At 44.7% G+C, this 25418-nt stretch overlaps 1 protein-coding gene across 2 annotated transcripts in view; it reads left to right on the forward strand.

The window, feature by feature from the left end:
- The window catches only part of LOC144121775 (protein spinster homolog 3-like), an 87797-nt gene extending 63114 nt beyond the window's left edge, over positions 1-24683 (forward strand). Inside the window, exons 7-11 of one of the 2 annotated variants that reach the window (XM_077655171.1) lie at positions 1073-1268; positions 7459-7524; positions 11640-11738; positions 15528-15696; positions 22997-24683. In XM_077655171.1, coding sequence (XP_077511297.1) covers positions 1073-1268; positions 7459-7524; positions 11640-11738; positions 15528-15696; positions 22997-23097 — 631 coding nt within the window. In that variant the 3' untranslated portion in view covers positions 23098-24683. Of the gene's footprint in view, positions 1-1072; positions 1269-7458; positions 7525-11639; positions 11739-15527; positions 15697-17324; positions 19767-22996 lie in introns of those variants that run through there. The other variant, XM_077655170.1, reaches the window with a different exon arrangement.
- Positions 24684-25418: the final 735 nt, after the last annotated feature.

The following is a 25418-nucleotide window of genomic DNA, read 5'->3' on the forward strand; positions in this document are numbered from 1 at the left end:
ATCCACCCCTTTCCTCCTCGTTTGCTCTGTCGCCTACGCTCAATCCAGGGACAGGTGCTTAAGAGCTGCTTTCTGAAAAAAAAAACTCATTCAAAGCAGGTGGTTGGCCATCTTGTTTTCATCACATTTGATATGTGGAAAAGACCACTTGCGGAATTTCGCATGAGGTCCTAGCCTAGCAATGTCCGAATGTTATCGGTCCACACGATAAACGACGGAGAAGAAAGCAAAGAGGACACCTTTGTGCTGTTTTCCTGACAATTTACACCCGATCTTCAGATAATTTGCCCAAACTCTTTAGGCCGCAATATTAGACCGCTGCGGAATGGCTGAATATTCCTAAATTTTCTATATCCATATCTCGAATCGAATATGAACCAAATAACAAACATATTATATTCGCATTTGAAATTTCGAATATTTGCACACCCCTATTAGTAAGGGTTGCAAAGTGCATGCTTAGTTGTGAAGACTGTGCTTATGTGTGGAGTACATGCTCACATAATAAAGACACTTTTTTTTTGCTAAAAAACATACAAGCATATGAAGTGCGTTAATCATATAGGTCAATATATTAGCAAGAATTACCGAGTGATTGAAACGAAATGAGGTTAACGAATGTTTAAGGAGAGGTACATTTCTTTACCCCGTTTCGGTTAGACTGGTGCTGCTCACGATAGGTTCTGCAACTCAGTCAAGCTCAGTGTGCTACTATGTAAATAGTAGCATATATTTTGTGCATTGCTTGCGTTTTACACTTGAAGTATGCCTAGACTCCACTTTGTAAGCACTAAAAGCCTTCGACATTTGTACGCCTGAAATTTGGTGTCTGTAGAGTTGATTCTTAGTGGAGACTGAAAATTTGTTTGAATTATGTTGAGTCTAAATATTTTACACTTTTGACGTTGGTGGGACCAGAACATCAGTTTAAAAAAGCCGGCTGTTTAAATAAGGTGAGTTAAAAATAAGGAGAGTTGACTGTGCTCTTCTAAGGAACAGTGAGCCTGGTTTGAGAGAGGTGAGCTTGACTCCAGCTGAAGTGTGCTGTGTGCCCTCCTCTTCTCACATGCAGGGTGAACAGCATCTTCGGCGTCATCACCACCCTGGCAGGTCTGGTGGGCGTAGCCACGGGCAGTGCCCTGTCGTCCCACTTCCGCAAACGGTCGGTGCGGGCCGACGCGCTCATCTGTGGAGCAGGCTTGCTCATCAGTGTGCCCCTGATCTTTGCTGGGGCCACCCTCGCCCACCGCATGCCCACCCTCACATGGGTAAGCCACCATGCGCCGAACCCACTGATGCTGCTTCTTCTCATGTATTGTTGTGAGCCTGTGCTTGCAATTGCACAAATTGGACACGGAATACCAGCAATAGGGTGCAAAAAGTGAAGAGTGCACCTCTCCCGGTTACTTGTTCCTCTTCTGATGCACAGGTGGATTTGAAGAACACGGTGCAAAAATGCACAGAGACTTGGAAGGGGCAATGTAAATGCATGGCATTTAGCATGAGATATCCATATATTTCCTCAGCATCCCAATGTGTTTTTGCACTCTTTTTTTTAAACCGTCATGAGCCAGCTCACTCGACTGAAAGTACTTTCTCAAGTGGAGTTGTTCTTTTTTTTTTTAACGTCGTAGTATTATAGCAGGTATTGGCAAGCAGAACCAGTGGCTTTTGTGAAGAGCGGCATTCCTAGTTGAGTGCCGCTACGTGGCTGATATGCTTTGCTCCAAGAAGGAAGTGTGTAGCAAGTTTAATGTTATAGAGGATGGTGGACCATGTGTTTGATTCCGAGCTAGGAATCCTGGAATTGGAAACTACTGCTAACTTGACAGATGATGTCGGCAGCCGTACTACGCTGTTACTCAGTGGAAAGGCCTCTGCCAGCTGTGTGGGGCTGCAGCGCTTTGTGAAGACAGGCATTATTTTGCATGCTAGCTCCTATTCTGGTCCTGTCTGCAGTTATGTAGGCAAGGTTGTGTGGAGTGTTGCTCTGATGGTTGCGCAGCTTTTTTGGGTAGTATTAGAAAACAACACAGATGCGGAACTAACAACACAAAGATTCAACACACGCACTGGGGTTGAGGGAAATGTCATGGTAGACACCATTGTCCGAGGGTTCACGAACTGGAGGGCGGGTTTTCCGGTCGAGCCCTTCAGCACACCAGAATCTTACGGGGAGGCAATGAAAGCATTGTTGGGAGTGCGCAAGAAGTACTCAGCGCCGGCGGGCAACCTCAACAGAGAGCAGGCCACCGCACTCAGGTGACTGTAAACACCTACCCTGCAGACACCTACCCAAGCAGAGCCATTTATTATAAAATGTGGCCGAATAGATACATGAAAAAGTGCTTGTGGTGTGGGGGCTACATCATGTTGTACCAAGTCACCTGGGGCTGTGAAAAAAGCCCTTTATTACCCAAGATAACTAGCCCTAGTCTAGAGCAGTGGGACGCCCTCCTGACTGACTTCAAACGGAGCACACAGCTTATGCTGGTGGCAAGGGCCAAGGTGGCAGCTATTTTTACTACTACTACTAGGATTCATAATAACTGGTTGACCGTACCTTGTGGCAGACAGCATTACCAAAGACGGAGCAACTGACAGTGGTTTGCGTGGATGAAATGTGCTCACCTTCGTCATGCTGTACCAGGAAAAAGTGGAAATTTGTGTCCATTAGCTGTGAAGAGAAGCACGCAACAGAAGCACATGGACAGTTGCTAAGTACTAATCTGTTGCCATGACCCTAGGTAATCTAGCTCTTCATCAGAAAGTGCACCTAATGCTGTGTTGGCAGCGAATTTGCCTGGTCTACCTGCTCATGTATACAGTCGACTCCGTGAAAATGTGTTCGTCTTATCAGAAGCACCCTAAAACAGGATACATAAGCATGCTAGGTGAGTCATAATCTCTTATTGCAAAAAAAAAAACAGTGTAGAAACGATCGAGCACCAGTTGAAAGAAGGACACAGGACGAGAGCTCTCTGTTGCATTAGAGCAGGGAAGGAAATTTACCTTGCAGTCAGACCTAATTACAAAGAGGGCATTGATTGCTCTATGCATGATGCGAGCTGAAAAGTGGAATTAGGAAACCAGCTCACATCGTCCTACTTGAAAATGACATTGGTCTAGCTTCTTTTTTTTTCGCTGTCTCTTCTTCTCTCCCTTCCGCAGCACCTATTATTTGTTTGATCTTCCTGATTTTTGCTTTTTCAAAGGCTTCAAGGGCACCAATGGGGCCCTGGCTAGTTGTGCAGTAAAGGCTTGAAAGCCAATGATCATCTTTCTGCCGTGTCCTATTTGTCGTGCAGCGTACCTCGTTGTCAGCTCCACAAGCAGGTGCATCTCACGCCTTTGCATCCACGGCAGGCTACGCGTATGCGGCGCTATCTCTGGCCATGTCAGCTGTCCGCATGCGGCATGAAAATCCGCCTTGTGATGCCACATCAACTTAGTATTTGTCTTCATTCATCGAAATTTGTAAGCGCCTAGGTAACGAACAATTTTCGCCCCTCTTTGAGAAAACGCGCGGCACGTGACGCGCGTGAGACGCCGAGATCTGGCCGTGTCAGATCGCTGCCCCACACCTGCAAGAACGCTTCCTCGCACTTTAATGAAAACTGTGGGAAAGCTGCCTTGCGGGGATAAGCGCTGCATGCGGGGAAGTTCTCGTGCGAGGAAGCGTTCTGTCAGTTTTTTTCCCTTGCTTGCCTCGAGACCGTTCCCCGCTAGTACCGCTGCGCCATGTCGCTGTGGGTCAAGGTTGCTGCAAAGGTTCTGAAGGACACCCGAAGTGTCTTCTTTTTTTGCATTCAGACTATAGGAATCAATACCCAATTATTTTTACAGTGTTCGTCTTATCCCAGGATTCGTTTTTACCGAGTTCATTTTAAAGGAGCCCTGCAACACCTGAGCATTGTATGTAAACTTACTCAATTTCTAGATTGGGTTGTCATTAACATCTGAGCCAAATAACATGTCTCTATGTGTAGCAGAGAACCCACATTCGTACTCAAAAGTTGTCGAGCCCTTTCCGGTCACTTTTCAAACTTGCACTGTCCATCGTGCCGCGCGTGCATGCATCCAGGTCTACAAGTGGCCATTGTTAAGATTCTTTCAGGCGTCACTCAGCTGCCGTGGCCGCAGCCGGTCGCCAGCAGGTCGGTAGCACGGCGATGGGACGGCGTGGGTGTGGCGAGCGGAGGAGCGCTGACCTGAGGAGTGCTGAAATTGATGATTTTTTTTGCCGATAACTCCGCTTCTACCAAATGCATAAAAAAAAATTCATGTTTGAGGATATTCATGAAGTGGCATATCGCAACTTCATTGTATAGTTTTGCAGGGCCCCTTTAATGGGGGGAGATATCTCGATAACCACCTGGCTACTTACTATCACCACCCAGCGCTGTTTTGAAATGCACAAACAAGTTCTTCCGAATGAGCAGTTTGTGTTTCTATGCATCTTAGTGCATGGCATCCTTGCCTGGGGCCCATATAACTGCTATGTGAAAGTAGTTTTTGTTCCTTATACCCCTTTCACATGGGCACTGCAGAGGCCTTTGAGAATCAGATCTTTAGGTTCAAGGGCATAAGGGGTACAGCTACATGGCGCATATGTTGTGCCTTTGTCGCTAAGGGCCTTGGAGGTGATTGCACCAGTACAAGACTTTTGGAGCCCAAAGGCACGGCCTTCGAGAACCTGCAATCGCAGTGCCATCTAACATCAGACATTTAAAGCAAAGAGAAAAATCTACTCAGCTAACAAATGTTTGAAAACATCTTATAAATATACAAAAAGTATGTCTAGTTTTGCTTTATCGATGGATGTTTATATTTTATGCTCAGATTTCAAGATAGTGAAATTGTTGCAGCAAATCCGAGTAACCCTGGAGGCCAAGGCAACACACAGAACCTACTGCTACTAATGAGAGTATCTGTTGCAGTTCTTTTAATGAAGCAATCAAAATAAAAAGAATGCCTGTGCTCAACGAATGAACAAAATACCCCGCTTTAGTTCTAAAGACTCTCACTGCAGCCACCTCATGCACAGCATTGGGTGTTAAGCCTCAGCGACTAACCTTTGGGCTGCACCGTGTAGCTGCACCACTTCTCTTTTGGTGAAAAGAGGTGCCTTTGCTGGAAAGGCCTTCAAGAAATGCCATGTGACGTCGGTATTATTCTAGCAGGCCATATAATAAAGAAAAGTTCTGGAGTATATGCCCTACATGCCATTAACTTCAACATAATCACACCTCATTCAAATAACCTTTGAGCACACAAAGGGGACGGCTTTGTTTTCATGCTTTTTGTGAACTCTCGCAATGGTGGGGTTAATTTTTGTTAGCATTTGGATCAGAACAGCTGCTTCTTCATAAGTTTTCGTTGGTTCACCTGGTGGCTTAGCGCTTGCAGTTCTTGTGGACTGTGTCCTGACATCCACCAAAGAACTGTTCCACACCCCCTCGTGTAAATGTGTCCTGTACTGTCCTGCACAGAGGCCAGTTCTTTATCTACCCCCATAGTCTTGTTCACTCAGATCGCTTGCCTTCCATGAACCTCCTTTCTCTACAGCATTGCTTGAGTGGTCCATTCATCCATATCTGCCAAATATGACTTCAGTGTTTGAGCATCAGGGCTTGGAGATACAGTAGGACCTCAGTAATTCAAAACCTGTTGGATCGTGCAAAGTATTCTAATTAAGCAGGTCTTCGAATTAACTGAAACTGAAGAACAACGAAGAAGGCAGGCACTTCCCAGTTGGTGCCATTGCACTGAGTGAAGCTGCAGTCAACTTTATTGGGGAACTTCTACAGCAGGAGCTCGTTTGGATGCTTCGTGAGTGCTGCGTCACTGCTGGCCGCCTGAAAGTCTGTCACGCCAGTTTTGACGTTCCCGGAATATGGTCACCTATTCCTCTCTATCAGGTTCTGTGATTGGCAAAGCTCATCATCATTTGCTTTTATACTCTGATATTCTTGCCCGCAAGGGCAGCAATGAACATAGGATGTGCCAGGTTAATGGCACAGCCTTGCTGTAAAGAGCATGTGCAGGGCAGCTTCGAACAGCGATTTAGCGTCACGCTGCTTTATGTGGGCCACGCTCTTATTAAGCGGAAAGATGCCACCATACTAGTTGAACTCTGTTGTTCTCACAAGCACTCCAGGCATCCAAATTAACCAAGAAGATGCAAGCTGCCAGCTCGGATCATCTAATATAATTTACATTATGTAGTAAGGCACTGGATGAATGCCTCTACCGTAAAAACCGGACTATAGGTTGGACCAGAATATAGGCCGACTCCCAGCTGAGCAATTCTAAAAATGAAAAAAAAAAAAAATCTTTTTCAGTGGAAAAAGTACCGAAAGTTGCCCTTACCTTGAAACAAATGCGATTCAGCTTGCACAATGGTGACAGTATTTATTTTCATTTAAATGTTGCTCATATGTACACCCGGCCAATTTTTTAGCAGTATCACATGCCCATCGACCCGCGTGTTTGTCAGCACCTTATCATCATGGCACAGAGTGGCGAAAACAAACGAGGTACGCGCACGTGTACATATGCGCTTACTCTCGCTTCTTTTGCCGCTCCATGCCTTATCTCTACCGTTTTCACGCGGATGAATTTGGCAGTCACAGGCAGCGATCTTGCGCGCTGCTCCCGGATGAACTCTGCAACTTTTCCTTCCAGTTCTGGATACGCTGTGGACCACTCACGGAATGATGTTCTCCTCTGCTTGCTGCAAGTTGTAATACGCAGCTTCTGCCTCCACCAGTACCGAATGCTCTTTTGAGGTGCTCCAAATTTGTGCTGTGCTGCCAGGTTGTCGTGAGCTTCGGCGTACCCAGTCACGTTTTTCTTGGAAGGCGATGGTGAATTGCTGTTGGGTTCCGCTCATTTTGAAACAAAATGTGAAAAAGCAGCCTTTAACCAAAATAGCTTTGCAACAACGAAAACGCAAAATGGAGGTGCCACAGCGTCACCGCGCTGCTGCTGATGGCAATGGTGATGGAGGCTGTTGACTTCAGCCGACCATCGTTGCAAGCCTTCCCGTAGGTTTTCCGCCAATGACCTGTATATAAGACGGGGGTCTACTTTTCACCATGGTTTTTTGAAAAAAGTTCGACCTATATTCCGGTTTTTACGGTAATTATCTAGGATTTCGAATTAACTGGGATTGAACCTTTGACGTTTTACTGTCGTAGACTACCTTTTAGAGGACTTTCCTTTTTCAGTGCTGGCATTTTGATACGGCAAAAATGAAAAAGGGCCAAATTGCCATTGGTTGGATTCAGTAGCACTCACCAGTTGTTAGACTGCAAGCGTGATGCATCTCTGCTTGTGTACAGGCCATGTAGAAAAGACTAATTTCGTGCTTACATAGTTAATGCACACCAGCTCATGAGGTCATTTTGTGGTGGTCGCCATTCTCGAGCGCTGTCTTCCTTTCGTGTTGTGCAGGTGCTGTTCTTCTTTGGCATGACAGCCATCTGCCTCAACTGGTCCATAGTTGCCGACATCCTTCTGGTGAGTGGTGGCGCCATCTGTTGCACAGTTACGTCTGCAAGTCGTTTATTTAACCCTGTAACGGCCAGGCAATGATATTTTGGAAGACAAGCAATGAACTTCCAATAATTTGCAACAGTGGCCCCTGCTTTGCAGAAATGTAAAAAACTGGCAGATTTATTGAGAAAAACATGATCCCTGCATAAAATTACAATATCTGGGTGTCTAAGAACAATAAAACTTCACATAAATGAAGTGTACATTAACCAATATCGAAATGCATAACTGTTTCATCACCTGCTATTGCTGCTGTACATCCACAGAAATTTTAGGCCATTTTGCCATTAGGGTTAGCGTTCACAGTAAGTTATCTTCCAGCAGGCCTCCACATCTCTGAAGGCTAACACTTGCTCCTTGCTTTCATAAAAACGTCAGGTACCCAATGGTCATAGTCATATGATCATGTAGTCATACGACCACAGCTTGGGCCATACCTTGACGTAGTTAAGTTCGGTTTGACCTTGTGAGGCATTGAAGGTCCTTGCCGATGTGGTGCGTACTGTCTCAAAGCAAATGTCAAGGTCAAAGGTCAAGGTCAGGTGCCCAGTTGCCATAGTCATATGATCACGTGTTCAGACTACCATAGCTTGGGCTGTACAACCACGTAGTTAAGTTCGGTTTGACCTTGTGAGGCACTGAAGGTCATTGTGTCATCAACATCGAAATCGGAAGTTATATCCTGAGGAGTAGAGCTCTCGCTCTAAAAACAGGATGCTGTTATGAAGACAAGATTTATGGAAGCTGCCTTGAAGTTTTACAGTTCTTGGTTCCATGTCTCTCTTTACGGTTGTAAAGGAAGGAGCAAGTCAGCTGAGGTGTTTATTATGGCACATAATGTGTGCCCCTTATGTTTCTTGGCAGGGTGTTAACTGTCATCTGTTGTTTAAGGTACGCACAATGTGTGGTCTAATGGGCTTGAGTCTGTATGAGGAAAAATGCTCTTCAGCAGTCTGAAGAATATTTGACCATTCATAACTAATGATCTACGGACCCTTGTGCTGACAGCATTTTTTGGGTTTTCAAAGCACACATTTAGTGTGGCACATTTGGCTAGGCTATGGTGACTGACAGTGAAGTGCAGTGCATGCCATCGTTTAATGCGTGCAGCAGGCAACATGAGCACATGGCATCAGCAGCATAGGAAATGTTCATGATTGTTTTAAAGGGATACAGTTCTTGCACTTCTGTACTCAAGCAGCACATCCACTAGCAGCTGCAGTTAGAAATTCAGTCGTAAATGGTCTTTTGAAAGGCACCAACAGTTGTCTGGCTATGTTTCACAACGAATGGCAAACATTGCTGTGTAACCTTTAAAGATAGGATGTGTCACTGGGCAGCATCGTTCATGTTGTGCTCTCAAGGGCACCACTGACGGAGAGATGTGGCACCTATGGTACTTCCAAAGTTTTGAAGGGACTCTGGTCTTCTGGGGCATTGGTGGGAGATGCATTTTTCCTTTTTTAATGTGATAGCATTTAGGCATTTAGGTGTCGTATCACAAAAAATTTCGAACTTCTCTGTCACTTAATTCCCCCATTGGTCAAGAGGGCCATGATGTCATCAGCACCACATGACCACCAGTGGACCAGTCATGGGGTACTGCCAAGTTTGAAAATCTGAGGACCCCCAAGATTTAGAAGTTGGCCCACTCCCCAAAATTCCTAAGGGCCCTCAAAATTTTGGAAGTAGGCCCACCCCGGAAAATAGATTAAGGTAGATTACTGGGTTAGGGCGCTCAGCTACTGATCCGGACTGCCCGGGTTTGAACCCCACCGCGGCATAGGGTGGATGCGGCTGGCGAAGGAATTGGAGAGGCATGGGAGAGGCGTTTGCCCTGCAATGGCTGTAGTCAGGCTGATGATGATGGTGATGAAAACGCAAAGGCACCCAAGTGGGCTGCATGTTAAAGATCCCCAGGTGGTCCAAATTATTCGAGAGCCCTTTCTTCCTTTCTTCTCTCAGTCCCTCCTTTATCCCTTCCCTTAAGGTGGCCGGGAACCACATGGTTCAGATGTCCATTGAGATGTGAGACAGATACTGCGCCACTTCATTTCCCCAAAAGCCAATTTTCATTTTTTTGGGGTGGATTAATGGTAGATTAGTGTGTTGGATTAGTATAATCTCTTATGATAATCCAAATGAAAGGCACTGAAACATGCTAGAACGTGATTACTCGTGCATACAATTTAAGAGCAATGTAACTGTTTCCAATAGGGGTTTTGGAAGGAAAATTGGAAGAACAACATTAGACATTCATTGTAGACACCATAGCAGGAAACATGAATGCTGATGATGATGACGGACTTTTATGGCGCAAGGGCATCTGTGGCCAAAGAGCGCCATGGCACAAGATATTTTTCGATTACTTGAGGTGGGGTCAAAAACCCATATTCCAAGCATTTCACCCGAAATAAGCTGAGCACCAGGCCAGGGGAAAGCTTGCACCCATTGTACCACCGGTGGGTGCCTGGCGGCACTGGGGATCGAACCCCGCACCTCCCGCATGCGAGGCGGATGCTCAACCGCAACATGAATGCTATTGCATTTTCTTCTTTAGAATCTGGTTAAGAAGGCCTCCAAGTTTTTCACTACAAGTGGCATGTGTAGCTTGTGCCAACACTATTAGTGTAAGGCATCATAGCACGGATTGGGTAAATGAAAACTGTTTGCTTTTGTGGGACTGGCGACTTTTCAACAGAGACGGAGGCTTCGGCATGGTTGGCCTTGACCTGGGTGTGCCCTTAACTGCAGTGCTTTTGCCAGCATTGTGTTCACAGACCTATTGGCCGGCAGCTAAAAGTTGAGGACTCTGTGTGTGGTGTTTGTGCCTTACTACAAGAAAAGGAGTTTGTGTGCATCAGAAGTTACATTAATGGTTCTGTTTTTGCAGTGCATGAATTGCATGTCAATGAGCAGTTGCCTGGTGTATTCTGTGCATGTGTAATTTAATCACGCTTTCTGCTACCATTTACATGCATACAAACAAGTCAAAGGAAAGCATGTTCTCGTGCTTTAGAATTTCGGGAAGCTTGTTCTGGCGATTACTGCTTTTCAAATTTTTGTCTCATTCATCACAAATGACAAAAAACGATGCTGATAGCTTCAAGGGTGGAGGTGGAAACTTTATTTTACCAATTTTGCAAATGTCAGCTGGCAATCCAGAGTGTTGCTGGCGAATGACCGGGGCCTCTCAAATAGCTGTGAGCTTTCATGGCTGAGCATGGGGCTCATGAAATGGTGGCACATTGCTGGTAGTACACACATTCATCCGCAGCACTTTAAGGTGTGCTAAAACTAGGGTGGAGTTTGGCGTCACTTCCTCCACATTGTCATAGCAGCATTGCATTCGAAGGTAGGTCTGGTCGCAAGAGTTTGTGGCCCTGATGACCACTTGCATATTTTCCGCTGCTGCTTGTGCTGTTGCTTGGATTGCTGGGTAGTTTTTCAACTCGCCTCACAGCCTGGAGAGCTTGGCATTGGAAGTGCTGTGCCGGTTGTTTGCCAACAGGATGTGATGCTTATCATGTCGTTAAATCGCACATGATGGTTCACTGCATGCAGCATGGTGCTAAGACTGAGGAGAAGGAGCATGTAGGTAACATTTATGATGCTTAAGACTACAGCACAGTGGTAACAAGGACATGACAAGCAAAAGACTCAAAACACAGCACTTGTATTTTGCGTCTTTTGCTTGTCTTGTCCCTGTTACCACTGTGCTGTAGTCTTAAGTATGCACGACCAACTAGCCAGCCAGCACACGTCTATGATACATGCAATGTATGGTTCTTATACAGCATACAAGCAGGGCTTATAGAGATAGATGCATGCTTTTCAGTTTTTTCACGCTGTCGTAGCAGATCACTCATTTTTTGTCACTGGGCCATTGTTTTTTCTTTTTGCAGGTGTTATATTTATGTAAGTATAAACCTTCAGATAAAAAAGAAACGATCATTTTGATCAAGTTTGAATGGGTTGTTGCACATGGTGACTTGGGATGTTGGCCTGCTCATGCCCGCCCACCATGGCTTGTTCTTGCCACCACCTGACGCTGGGTACTTGTGGTCTGGTCCGTGCAGTACATACTGGTGCCATCACGGAGGGCCACGGGCGCTGCCTTCCAGATCTTGACGTCCCACCTGCTGGGTGATGCCACCAGCCCATACATTGTCGGCCTGGTGAGTGGGCAGTGCCGTCTTCTGCGGTAATGGCTGGGGTGTGATCCTGCTGCCTCATATCACAGATGAGTGTGCCTCCAGATAGTGAATCAGTAAAAGAAGTGCCTCTGGATTGGTATCGAAGCATGTTGCAGTGTTTCAGTTCAACAATGCCAACTGTCATCTGAAAGGCTATACTATATGGGTGACCTGCATATTTATTGTACACTACAGCTGAGGAAGACCAGTAATGGCAGATGCATCGCATCCAGCATAGCAGTCTTCTAGATGTCTGAAAAAATGGCTACCTGCTTGATAGAATTTTAGTGGTGCTGTTGCGAACAGCAAAGGTGATCGGCTGCCAGGAAAATAACAGCACAAGTCCCTGTACTGGAAATCAGTCATGGCAGTTACTCTTAACTTAAACTTTTTCACAGTCAAGCCTGCAATGGTCCTTTGCTAATTCTTCCTCAAATGAAAGAATGTCTCATCATTGGCAGCCCGCAGTGTTGAGCCCAGCTCCAGTATTCATGTTTTCTTGTGCCCTCCTGCAGCTGTTTTTTTGGCATTAAGTTCCTGTGATGGCATTATTATGTTGGACATGCATCTAAACTGTTTGCATTCTTTAGCACTAATGTCATCATTTAGTTGAAGCGGTCCTTAACATTCATTTTTCATTATAACGAGCTTTGACCACTGATGTATCAAGTAAAACTGACGTCAACAAGTGCTGGCGAGTACAGTTTTTTGACGTGCAGTTTTCATCAACAGTTCTTTCTTATTGCCATGGCTGCGGTGCTCACTCATCTTGCATTATTTAAACTGTACTGTGCGGGTTGTGAATCAGGCATAAAGGACTGGAATTTTCTGCATTCTTTGAACTCGCTTCACGGAACTTAAAATTTTTTTCGTCGTAAAATTATAAATTTTGTGAAGTGAGGTCAAAGAATCTGAAATATTCTCCGGGAAGTCTCTCACGTCTTAACGCATGCGGCCTTCTGCGCAGAAGCGGCCGCACACTTTGCATCAATAGAATTAGGTTGTTAGAAGTTGGCTTTTCCTGTAAACTCACGAACCTAGTGGGTGTGCTCGCTCCGGGTATCTCGAAGAACAGCTTAAAAAAACAAATTCGTGCTATTTTCTTTGTTTGGTTCCAAATATAACATGAACTGCTTTCTAAAGCAGATGATGTAAAAAAAAACTCGCATTATATTTGTACACATACAGCAATATTCTTTTCGACAGGCGCCAGCATCTTGACTCATCCCACCGAAGCGTGCAGGAACGTTGCTGCCAGAGTCTCAGTGCGTGATGTGCTTGCTTGCTCGCTCGAGGGGGTGAGGGAGCAAGCTTGTCAAGGCACCAGCAGAATTTGGCTCATTTGCAAATTTGATGTTTCAAGAGAATTCATGCAATTAAATTGAATCGAATTGATTTTTATTTCTGAACATTCATACAGAGCTTGTTTGAAACAACATTTCTGTAATTCCAATATGCTACATCTGCTGACGTCCACAAATGCAATATCACCAAAAAAAGAGTGTGTGGCTGCAGATAGACAGTTCTGCAAAAAACGCTAAAATACAGAACTTTACGCATACTTGTCGGAAACTAGGGGCCTTAGTCATGCATCAGTGTCTTTAAGTGCACTGTGCATATGAAGATGAAAGAGGTTAGGTAGCTTGACAGTCTGTTCTGAAAGCATGGAGGTTTTTAAACGCCACAATGAACAAGTTCCCAATTACACATTACTATTTCAAACCAAAGGTGCACTGTGGAGCAGGTGTTTATTTTTTGCTTTGAAATGGAAATTGTTTTGCTATGTTGTGTTGAAATCTAATTTCCTTATGAATAACTAAACAGGTTGCTATAAGAGTGTTGAAGGAGTACCGCGTTAATTACATTATATATCTTTTGTTTCATTATGATCCATTCCTCTGTGATGAGGTTTAAGCTTGCATGTATTTTCCACAACAGGAAATGCAAGGTTTGGAGCATAGGGCAGTAGACAGTTCTGCATATTGAGGTTTGTCTTGTTGGAAGGGGTTGACAAGAAATGAAACGGATGCTTTGTTGCTAAAAGACTTGACAGAAATGTATCTACCTCACAGTGCTTCATGGTCTTGGACATATCACAGTCCATGTGTGGTGGTCACTACAATGAAACCTCGCTATAGCAAATAGGTAAAAAATTGTGAAATAGTTCGATATAGCCGAAATTCGTAATATCAAACTTCACCAAAAACTTTTGGTGGAGAAGCAAAATTTAGGCAGCGAAAGAATGGCAACTGGGACAGACCTTCTCTGTAGTTCTGGCGTTGTTTCGAAGCTGCTCGTGCCAATTGCGGAAGCCGCAAAAACCCGAGTGGCAAAAACCTGTTATGTTGGCTTCCCCGCACAGCACCACAGCACGCGACGGTGGTGGGTCAGATGCCAGCTAGTGTGGCTTCGTCGCACAGTGTCACGTAAAAATCTGAGGCCAGGACAAAAGCTATTGCCGTTTTCACCACCTCCGCTCTGTGACAGTCTACGTGAGTAGAGGATGGCTGCTGGAAAGCTGCAACAACCGACCACGTCGCTGGTTCCAGGGCACTATTGATGAGTGCTGGATATGCAAATGGGTGTCAGCAGCCTGCCTACCAGCTGTTATCACCGCTATATCGTGTGTGGTGCTGTTGGAAAATGCAAGATAAAGCGTGAACTGTGGCACGAACGCTTGCCACACCACCAAGTCACCCATGTAGTAAGGCAAAGCCTGTTGCCTGCCATCCGAGTGGGCATAGCTAGGCGCTCGGCAGTTCGATATATATATCCAATTTATGGTAAACCGCGTTCGATTAATAAAAGAGTTAAGTGCATGTGCTGGCTTAAAATATGTAGGAATAGTTCGATATAGATAATACTATGTAATATTTTTGTTCATTGTATATGTGAGTGATGTGTGCCGCGTGTGCCAGCGGGAGAGGGCCACCCTGACGCACATCCTATGGGATTGCGCCAAGTTCCCCGAAGAAGCTTCGACGAGTAGAATGATTCCGCCGCGACTTGCGGCTGTGGCGGAATGCGATGACCACGAAATCCAAACCTGGGGCGCCCAGCAGATCCTGGCGGCTCTTGAAAGACAAAGGCCGAGCGAAACTGTCAAAACGTTGCCCCTCAGGGCGACTGACCGCGGGAGTAACACGCGCTGAAGTTGTGTAGAGACCACCCGCTGAGAAGATGTCAGGGCCCGCTTCGCGGCGCCATTTAGTCATGGTGTCGTTCTGCAGGCGACCAAACAAAGTTGTTTCCTCCTCTTCCTCATTGTAGTGAGTCTTGACTACTGATGTGTCAAGTAAAAATGACATTGTCAACAGATGACATTGTCAACAGAGAAGAAAGGGCTGTAGACAGAGGCAGCAGTTGAGACTGCACAAACGGTCAGGCCGCAAGGACTTCCAAGAGATATACAGCACATAGGGGATCAGTTGGAGGCAGCATTCTCTTTGGGAACTTTGTCTTTTTCTGCTGCTTGCAAAGTTAAGGTCTCCTCGACTTTCACCGTGTCATCCATAACACTGAACACCATTTTGTATGGCTACAGCCGTAGGTTTATTGCAAGAGGGCTGGGTTTGCGGTCTCACGGGGAGGATGGTGTCACATGTACGTTAAGACTGCGTTATTTGTGTGCAGAAGCTGGCAGCGTTTCATAAGTAATATTTCAGTGTGGTGAAGTGAGTATGATGCTATTGGCTTTACGCCTGTGCTTCATCGCACTCATGGAGACCTTCACCTGGGAATAAATCTTGCAATGGCGGTGCTTGCATGCAGCTTGACGATGCCATCCTGGCAGGCCACACGGACGAGGCGTCACGCTTCTTCAGCCTGCAGTATGCACTGTACCTGCCCGTGGCTGTGCTGGTGCTGGGCAGCCTGTTCTTCGTTGTCCTGTCTTGGCACATCGTGGGTGACAGGGACCGCTGCACGGCGCTCACCCGTGGTGAGTCACTGCTGCCCGCACGCTGACGTGACTGTTTGGTGTGTCATGCTAGCCATATGTTGCGCTACTGATATATCACACTAGCTTTGTCCGGCAGGGCGGCAGCACTATTGTTTGGCTCACTTGGATTGCTTAGATAGCACTAACCATGGCTGCATTGCCCTCTGCCCCACTGGTGGTATAGTTTAGGGCTTAACTTCCTAATTGGCAGCTCACTGCTCACAAACTCACCACTTGAGCTTGGCTCATATCAAATTCGTCTCGAAGTGCGTTCGAGCATAGGGCCTTTCAGGCTCAGAAAACTCTCAGAGAAGATCCCGCGGAAAGCCTTTATCATATACTTTGTTTGTGCCTGATTTTTCTCCTTGTGGGTTGTGCACTTCTTCAAAAATGATCTTTTTTTGGTGTAAACAAGGTCTGGAGGCAGCAACGCTGAGTGCAGGCTTTCAGTCTTAAAGGGGAGTTGATTACATGAGTGCACTCATGTATGTATATAGTTGGCTGTCAAAGTCCATGCAGTACAGAGTTCATGGAAAAAAGACTGAAATTTTATTGTCCAGATGCACCCAGTAGACTTGAGAGGTGCAAAGTGCTGGATACAGATACTGTTCATCGCGTGAACATTGCGGTGCCTGCTCGAATTTCTTTCGGTCGTGCTTTTACCTGAGTGGTAAAAAAAAAGACGCTATGGTCATGCTAGGATGCATCACGGATGACTCTAGTGTCTTTGCTACCACCGAAGTAAAAGTGCGATGATAAGAAATGCAAACAGCAGAGTACCTAGGCTCCGATCTGTTCGCGTTTCTTTCGATCGCCCCTGTACAAGTGCACATTGCGTTATTCAGATGTAGACTGCGTGTACATGGTGTGATGTTATTGTGCGCTTTCAGAGCTCCTGCATTCTATAAGATTTGGCAGCTTACTAGGCATCAGTAGGGATGTTGTTTTTACTGAATAAGTAAATACTGCTGTTGTTGAGGTTTATTGAGAGCTCATACTTGCAGGTGTGATCTTCATAGTAGTATCTTGTCATTGGTGCTCAACAACTGTAGTTTGTATTCTTTTTATCACGATAATTGTGTGCAGTCTGCAAATATCTGTTCTTCATTTCGGTAAAAGTGGTTTTTTATCTGAATATTGTAAGTGAGGAACATTGGATGCGCCTAGACTCTGCTTTGCTGGGGACAACTGACAGTGCCATTGCAGCTTCACAGAATGAACCCCGTTTGAAGTGTAGCCATGATTTGTGATGCATCAGTGCAAAAACTTCTCTGCTGCTGGAATCTCACCTTTTTGGCGGCAACCGCATCAATCAAAAAGACTTCAGATTCTTCAGTACCACTCAAAATTGACTGCATGGTTTTAGCATAGAGCAGCGAAGTGGTTGTATAGTGTGGGGAAGCAAAACTTTGGATTAGATTAAAGAAAATGTTAGCCAAGGCATCTTTCATATTTGTTTGCACACAGGCAGATATGCTTATGCCCCATAGGTCAATGTTGCGAATTGTATTAAATGTAGAATTTGTGGACAACACTATGCTTGTCCACCTCATGAGAGCAGCCAGTGCTCACCAGGAAACCAGTAAAAAAAAAAATACTTGCCTGGCACCCATGTTTGCCTATTCCAGAGATGCTCAAGGGCTTGTCATGTGATGATGACCCCTTGGACGGCGGGGACATCACGTCCTGCACTGTGCCATTGCTGGAGGACAGAGTTGTGCGGAGAAAGGAACGCGTGCATTGACCCAGCGTGTGTTGCTCTTTAGTGCACCAATAGTCCATGCATGCCCACCAGCATGGCTGGTGATGTGCTGATCGCGTATTCTTGGAACAAGTGGCAGTCATGTGCCTCACTTAGGCTGTTCAGTTTCACAGAAGTGACGGGTCTGTTGTGCGTCATACACCTTGAATCGTTTCCCCTATTTTCATTAAACACTTGCAACGGCTTTTAACATGAGCGTTTTCTTGCTTTTGACACAATGCCCACTGGCCCGCCCCTTCTCTTTATCCAAGCTGCACATTGCTGAGGGGCTGTGTTTACAGAGTGGATGCGTGCCTTTTGTACACAGTACAAATAAATGTGACCATAACAAGTTTTCCTGTTCCTTGGACAAAAAAAAATGCACAGTGCTGTTGACTGGAAAAGCCTTGAACTGTGTTCCCGATATCCCAAAACAGCTAAGGTTGTGTGTGACCTTGGTCTTCTAGAGATTATTGAAAGCCTCGAGATTATAAGCATTTCATTCCTGCCATATGCTGTGTGCTTCCTTGTTGTTTTAGCACATTTTTTGACGGCAATTGTACATGCATGCCGTGTGGTGTGAACATTCCCTGTGAGCTGCATGGCTTCTGTGTCTAGGCAAGCATACATGCTGGCCGTGCTGTGTGAATTGGAGCAGTGTGGGTGCTGGCTATTTTGCGCCACCAGGAGGATCGTCCTGTCTTCAGTTTAAGCCAGAGCTTTGTTTTCTGTGCTTGCTCAACAGTGCATGCTTGTTTGCTTTTGCGTGCATGCCTGCAAGGAAGAAGCATTTCGCTCAGGTTGGCATTTTGTAGCTTAGTGTACTGATTGTGCTTAAAAGAAGGTCTTGTTTGCAGGTAAGTGCAGTGACACATTTTTTGACAGTCGTGTAACAGAAGCCAGGATAGCTTTTCGACTTGCTCAGTTGAGCTTGTCTTAAGTTGAGAAACATGAAGGAAGGCATTTGAATGGTCCACATCTGCGCATGCCACCAACACTGGCTGACAGCCCCAGCTTCCCAATTATTAGCAAAAGTTTGGAAAAAACTGCACCCGATAAGGGATCTTTGCCTGACGACCTTAAAATCAGGATCCATGGCCCCAACCAGAGGACACCAGGCTAGGGTAACATGAGTAAATATAAATGTATTTTTCTTCGAGTTTCGGTTTGCCTTCTTGAATGGGTAAGAATAACGGGATTGTAGCGTATAAGTTCTCTGCTGAATTCTCAGTATATGCTGGTGTTATCATGTAGTGTAACCGTAGATGATTGTTTAGGTACAAACATATGCAGCTCATTTTGAGCTTGGCGGATAGATGGCCCCTGTGTAGTCTGTCAAAAGCCGGTTTTTAGCAGCCACTCTTCATTGTCATCATTCCACCTTTTTTGTAGTGCTCTTCACCACTTTACACATTTGATGATCACTCGAGGTTTGCTTACAGCAGAGCAAAAGTTTACGTCTTTAGGTCAGATTGTGCAGTGTCCACCGTGCTGTATATACAGCCTCACATATTGTTCAGTGCATCTCTGGTAATTAGCATTAAAAATTGCTTCTGGACATCCAACAGTCATTGTTTCAGATGACCTTTGTGTAGCATTTAGTGATGAAGTGGCCTTTGCATTGCCTTTTACATGGGTCTTTATCGTTGGCGCGCTGTTTCCTCCTGGCCCCCTAACTGCTGTATTCGTCTCCTACTGGCTGTTGGTGGCCAAGTAACCAGCTTTTGCATGTCAGGCAAGGGGGGGTCCATGTTAATATAATTTGGGAGGCATAATGAAGTGGTCTTGTCAAGCTGCTGGTATCACATTTAGAAATTGGAAAAAATGGTTTTGCATTGCATTTTTTAAAGGACCTCAGCACAGGAGTTGTATGAGGGGCCCTTGAACTAAAGTCAGTGCACCGGGGGGTGATCCTTAAAGATACAAAATGAGTACAAAAAGAAATATGCAATAACTAAGAACAATAAAAATAACAAAGAAAGGGTGTTCAATTTTGTGTTTTTTGCTATTCTACTTAGGGTTCAAGTGTTCCAATTGCTTGTTTGCATGAGTGAAACGGCATATCTGACGTAACGGTTCATGGTAACTTATTCCACCGCTTTGTAGCCAAAAATGAAAATGAGAATGATGCGGAATTTTTTCAAATAGGTGGTGCGGTTAGCCTACTGGCTGAAACTGATTGGAGTGCATGTGTTCCTGGTGATCAACGACAGCTTAAAATGTAATGAATCAGTTTTTAAGTTCAGGCTAGCACATAGTAATTAATGCAAGCATTAGGGGCTGAATATTTAGCTGCGGAAATGCAAACACGACTGAATCATGTCTTTTCAAAAAAAAAGAATAGAGTGCAGTGCTGTATTTTGAGCCACTTCAGCCGGATGGAGCATTGTGGGATAAGCTAGACCATGTAGTACTGTGACTGCGTAGGCGCTGTGCAAGTGTATGAAAGCATGATATAACTTTAGTAGTGGGCTAAATGGCAATAAGAACCTGAGCTTTTAAGGGTGGTGTGAATGTGTGCGTGCCATGACAATCAAGAATGAGCGCATTCAACTTAACGGGACATTCGTTATATGATGCTCATCAGCCTTCTGTGAGACCAGCTAGTAGACTCTCTCGGAGAGAACAGGATACTTTAATAACTTTGCTTTTGCGTAATTGTAGGCATTTAGTGTTGTCGCTTGTGCTGTTCTCTGTGCAGTTTGCTTGTTCTATTAAGGCTTGGGACCCTTCTATGATTTACAGAACTGAAATTTGGGGAAAGTGGGAACGTCAACCCCCGGGAAGCTTAAGTGTCGTCACATTTGTGCACCAGCTGGGAGGGCCACCGCTGGTGCTACCACCATGGAGACTTAGGCGCAATGTTCGGTTCTTGGATAACAGCATAGTCTGCCGCATAGTCTCACTGCATGCTTTTATAGAGAACAAGGACCTGTAAAAGCTGCTGTGGGCACCCTCTTTTGTTAGTTTGAGCTTGACACAGAAGCTTTTGAAAAATTTTAAAATAGTACCTTCTCTTTTATTTTTATACTATCCCACGATGCACACTGATTGTTTCTGATTGTTTCTGATTTCTGATTGTTTCCGCGATATTGTTGTCAAATGTGTGGAAGCCTGCTTTTTCTGCCCTTTCGTCATGCGCATTAGTGCATGATGTGTGAACATACTTGTCAGCTCTCAGCAACGGAATGGCGTGCAGTTTCTTTCTTGAAAAATGCAGCACTCCTGCAGCCTAATTAAGGTTGGGAAATCAGTGTGTTTGCAGTGCCTTTTCTAGCTGCCTTTCTAGTAACTGCGCAACAAAATGGCTGCTCTGAGTAGACTTCCAAGATGGCAGCCTTATTCTGTTTTCCATTTTACTCACTGCTGCCTAATATTAAAGTGCCAAGTTTTAATGGCAGCTTACTCCAAAATGGCCCGAATTATGTATAAAAATTATGTATATTTAAATATACATAATTTTTTATGTATGTATTTGACTGTATACATAACAGATGTTGCCCAGTTTTGAAGGTGAAGATACTCATAGCACAAAAAAAAAAACTGTTTGGATGTACACCTGCATTATAATTTCCCTAATCAGGGAAACACTGACAGCTTGAAAATTATCCCTTTGTTTATGTTAACTTGTATTTTCTTGTGTCTGAAGAGGATGTGCAAACACGGATTCTCTTGTTGATTCAGCAACTTTGAGTTTCGTGGCTCTAAAGCTGAACTGTGGTGGATGTTCACAACTTAAGTATGGCTTTAATAGTATTGTTCTCATGAGATTCGTAATTTCGAACATCGTGCAGCTATTGTAACAACACCAGCATTTTCAGGTTCGGTTTTTCTTTTTGTAGCGAACGCAATATTCTTGGCTTATATGCATTTGCAGCTTTTTGCCACAAAAAAGTTGTTTTTGCAGCTGTATTTATGCCAGGTATGATTAATAACTTCCTGGCAGCTGTTAGTCAATTATTTTGCGATTCCGAAGTAGGCTGCACCAAGTGGGTAAGGCTAAAAGTGAAGATGTTTATCAATTCAAATGCTAGCCTGAGGCTTGCAATATTTTTTTTTAGCGCCATGCTCGTACCAGGCTTAAGCCTTCAAAGCCGTCAGCTTTTAACGCATCGCAGTTTGTCCCGATTTGAGCAGCAATTTTTGATCCTTTGCTGATGATCACCAATGACTGCCCTCCCTTGGCATTCTTGCCAGGTGCATCAGGCTTCTTTCCATGCTTTGCACCGGGCCCTTCTTTGCAGCATTGTTTTGTTTATGGCCTGGGCACTTAATGTGCATTTCTTTATGAAGATCACGAACAATCTGTTGCTTTGCCTTACCCCACTGCCTTCTTGCTTCCTTCGTTTGGTTCGCATATTTCGTCTCTGAACTCCGGCTTCGTACTAACACGTCCTGCTCTGTCTTGCTTGAAGTCCTCTTTGCAGTGCCCTCTATAGCACTTACGGCCAGTGTTGGATCTTATCGCTGCTGGCTTTCCTTGCGGCTTGTGCAGCCTTCCAAAGAAAGAAACGCTGTGGTTACACCTGAGAGCATCGCAGTGGCAGTGAAACGTGAAATAAATTACGCATTTCTCCTTATGTGGAAGCATTCTGAATGACTCAGAATAACCATCAAAGCACCATCACGTCACCTCGCATCCTTGACTGTTTTGGGATGTGACACTATTATGCAAGTTTTGAGTACAAGTACATAATAGGAGTGCAGAAAGGCACGCACAGGATAGGACATGACTCTAGTGCTACTGCTCACCGAGTTGTTTCTAATGTCTGTACTACACACAACGTAACCAACAGTGCATGTACATAGGTTGGCATCATTCTTGTTATGATGAACAATATACTCTTGCAGCTGTTATCTGGGAATTGAGAAGAAAACAAAACCATTTTCTTTTTTTGTTTTTTTCCTATCACTGCATAACAGGTGCAGAATATGCTCCTTTTGCAAGCAAGAATAATGCCTGTGTGCACACATCCTGGATTCTCTTTGTGGGAATTATATCATACAAAACTTACAGGCAGTGTTGGGACCCATACGCAAGGCTAGTTATAGGTCTTAATATAGACATATATAGACATATAGAGCACGCAAACACAGCCATTCAGAAAAGCTCATTCGACCACTAAACATGGCTGGTTGTGCAATGACAGTCTGGTGTAGCTGTGGCAGTCGGATTAGCCCAAAAATGAGTGAGTAAAGGAGGGGGTGTTGAGACATGCGCATATTTAGGTGCTGAGGGAACCAAGAAAAGCATTCAAATTAACACAAGAGGTCCACAGAGCTCATTATGAGATCCCTTCTTCTCGAGGCATACGATGGGTGCTGTTAGCATGAGTTGTGTTGCATACAGATGTGGTTGCTTGTCAATTAGGTTACCCAATTTTTGGTAATACATACAAGTCATGTTCCTTTCTATTCTGCCTCTGTGCTTTCAACATGAATTAGTTCTACATCCATCTATTGTGCCACGTTTTGTTTGTTGGGTTAAGCTTCATCTGTTTGCCTGAGTCCTGCTCTCGCAAACTCCCATGTTGGTTGTCCTTCGCCTTCCCACTTCAGGCCAGATGGACCACCCCAGTGGCGAGGCTGCCGTTGACCAATCAGTGGTGCCCGCCGTGGCAGATGGCGACACCGTTTATCTCATTCCTGAGGATGACTGAAACTGAGCCATTCCGACCTCAGGGGACCAGCTCCTCCTTATGGACACCATGCTTAGGCCGTGTGGCCAGTCCCGGCGTAAATTCGTTCTCCACCGAACAGCAGTTTCTCAGAGCAAGAGAGCAGGTCACCAAGCAACCACGACTGCCACTATGGTGCAAAGTTCAGTGACTGGCTTGCTGCATTGGCTACGGTGCACCAAAGCCACATCTCCTAAGAACAGCAAGATCGGTGGGCAGTCATTGCGATGATGCCATTTGCAAAGGACCAATGAAGTTGGTGATTGACATATCACATACACTTGGTGCAAACTGTGGGAATCTATACAGTGCCAGGGGAATTTGCTTCACTTTCATGTTTTCTACTTTAACTGATGCTGTGCCCAAAGTCCTTGTTACTTCTGGGCCGGTGTGTCTAGTCGATCATTGTTTGTGGACAGAATAATCCTCTGGTGTTGTCGCCTGGCGGAATTAGATATTTATGTGCAATCAGTTGCGGTGAAAAGGTATATGATCCCAGCTATCTCACTGTTCTTGCAACGATAAACAGTTGTGCTGACTCTGGCATATGCTTGCTAATGTGTTATATATTGGTATACCCTATAATTTCGTGTAAAGGCCGCACCCATGTATCGGCCGCACCCCGTTTTTGACTAGATAATTGAGAAAAAGTACAGTTATACATTTTTTTAATTCGTGTATGGGCCGCACTTTAAAAATTCACACCCATATTTAAAAAAAATGTGTAGCCCTTACCCGAGTTTATACGGTATTTTAAATACTGACTGTACCTTGTGTACAGACACATTAGGATTTGATAAAGTAAATTGCGAGTGTCTTGAAAATAAAAGCAGATGTTGACTGCATAAAGATGGCCAGGGACAGAGGCTGACTCATTTGGTGAAAGCCATTGAAAGAAATGTAATTTTTTGTTTTTGTTTTTCAACTTGGAGACAAATGAGTTGTGGAAAGACCTGATGTGGCCAATCTGTTGCTGTTGTAATTCAATATAACAGCATATTCCTTTGTATGAATAGAATTGTAAAGTTGCTGAATGCACACAAATTTGCTCTCTGCTGGCTAAGTACGGGGGACATTGGAGAGTCTTGGTACAGTGATAATTTATTGGACCTCTATGCATATCGGCGCCAATGACTTTGTGGAAACTTTTTGTTGTTTCCATGGGAAAAATGCACATCACGAAGAGATGTACAAAAGTGCTCAGACTGCAGTTCTGTTGAGGCAAAGTGCAGGATTTTTTCGACAGTAATTTTGCCCTCAATGAGGGCTAAAAGGTTAGTGTTCTGTTGCAGGCCTTTTCTCTGCGATCTCATGGGTGATTTCACCTAGCTGGCCCGCAGAAAAACTTGCAAATATCCTACGCTGTGTAAAAAAGACTTGCGTCTTCACATAAATATGAATATTTTTTCTTATCTCTCTACAGTCAAACTGATATATGCAGTTTATGTATTTATTGTGTTTAGAGTAATGCGATTTATGTACTGAAGAATTGTTGTTTTCATGCATTGTTTTTGAGTAGTATTGCTCCATGTATTAATGCATTATTAAAGCATTTTCTCACTCTCTTTTGTGTTTCGTTTCTGTGTTTGTTTTGTTTCTCCTTCGTTTGCTACAAGGCAACTGTTTGTATATGCATTCCACAAAGGTTTCATTGGAACAAGTGAGCAATCGAATGGAAGTCATTCCTAATTGTGCCTGATGTTCGCGTCGAGACGCTATATCAGAGGTTAAAGAACGAGCCAAAAGTTATGCAGATGTGGCCGCTCGTGAAGGGGTTATACTAGACTCAATGTTTTCGCAGGCAATTGTGTCTGCTATGGAGGCTTCGATGCCTGAAATGGTTTATGGGTTATGGGGGTTTAACGTCCCAAAGTGACTCAGGCTATGAGGGATGCTGTAGTGAAGAGCTCTGGAAATTTCGACCACCTGGGGTTAGGTTGAGCGGATTCTCTCTCTCGAAGAGCTTTACTAACACTGGTGGCTCAGCTTACCCATGCCGTGCAGGCTGGTTTGGCCCCGATCTTGACAGCTATTCCCTCTACACTTACCCAGTCTTCAATACCTGAAGCATTTCAGTCCCAGGAGCGAACTGCTGCCCCTACCGCTGTATCTACCTGGGGTACTTCTAGTGTTGCTGGAATCTTCTATGATTCAGTGATGATGGAGCCTGATGCACGGGTTCTCAAGCATAGTGGGTCCCCCATGTCTCATTCATCTTCTTTTTGTCCCCAGCCCAAATCAAAGAAGCAGCAGCTTGGCACTAAGCCTAAGGATAACAATTTAGACCAGGCAGTTAATTGCTA

This window comes from Amblyomma americanum, chromosome 2 (assembly GCF_052857255.1).
Source record: "Amblyomma americanum isolate KBUSLIRL-KWMA chromosome 2, ASM5285725v1, whole genome shotgun sequence".
Lineage (NCBI taxonomy): Eukaryota > Metazoa > Arthropoda > Arachnida > Ixodida > Ixodidae > Amblyomma > Amblyomma americanum.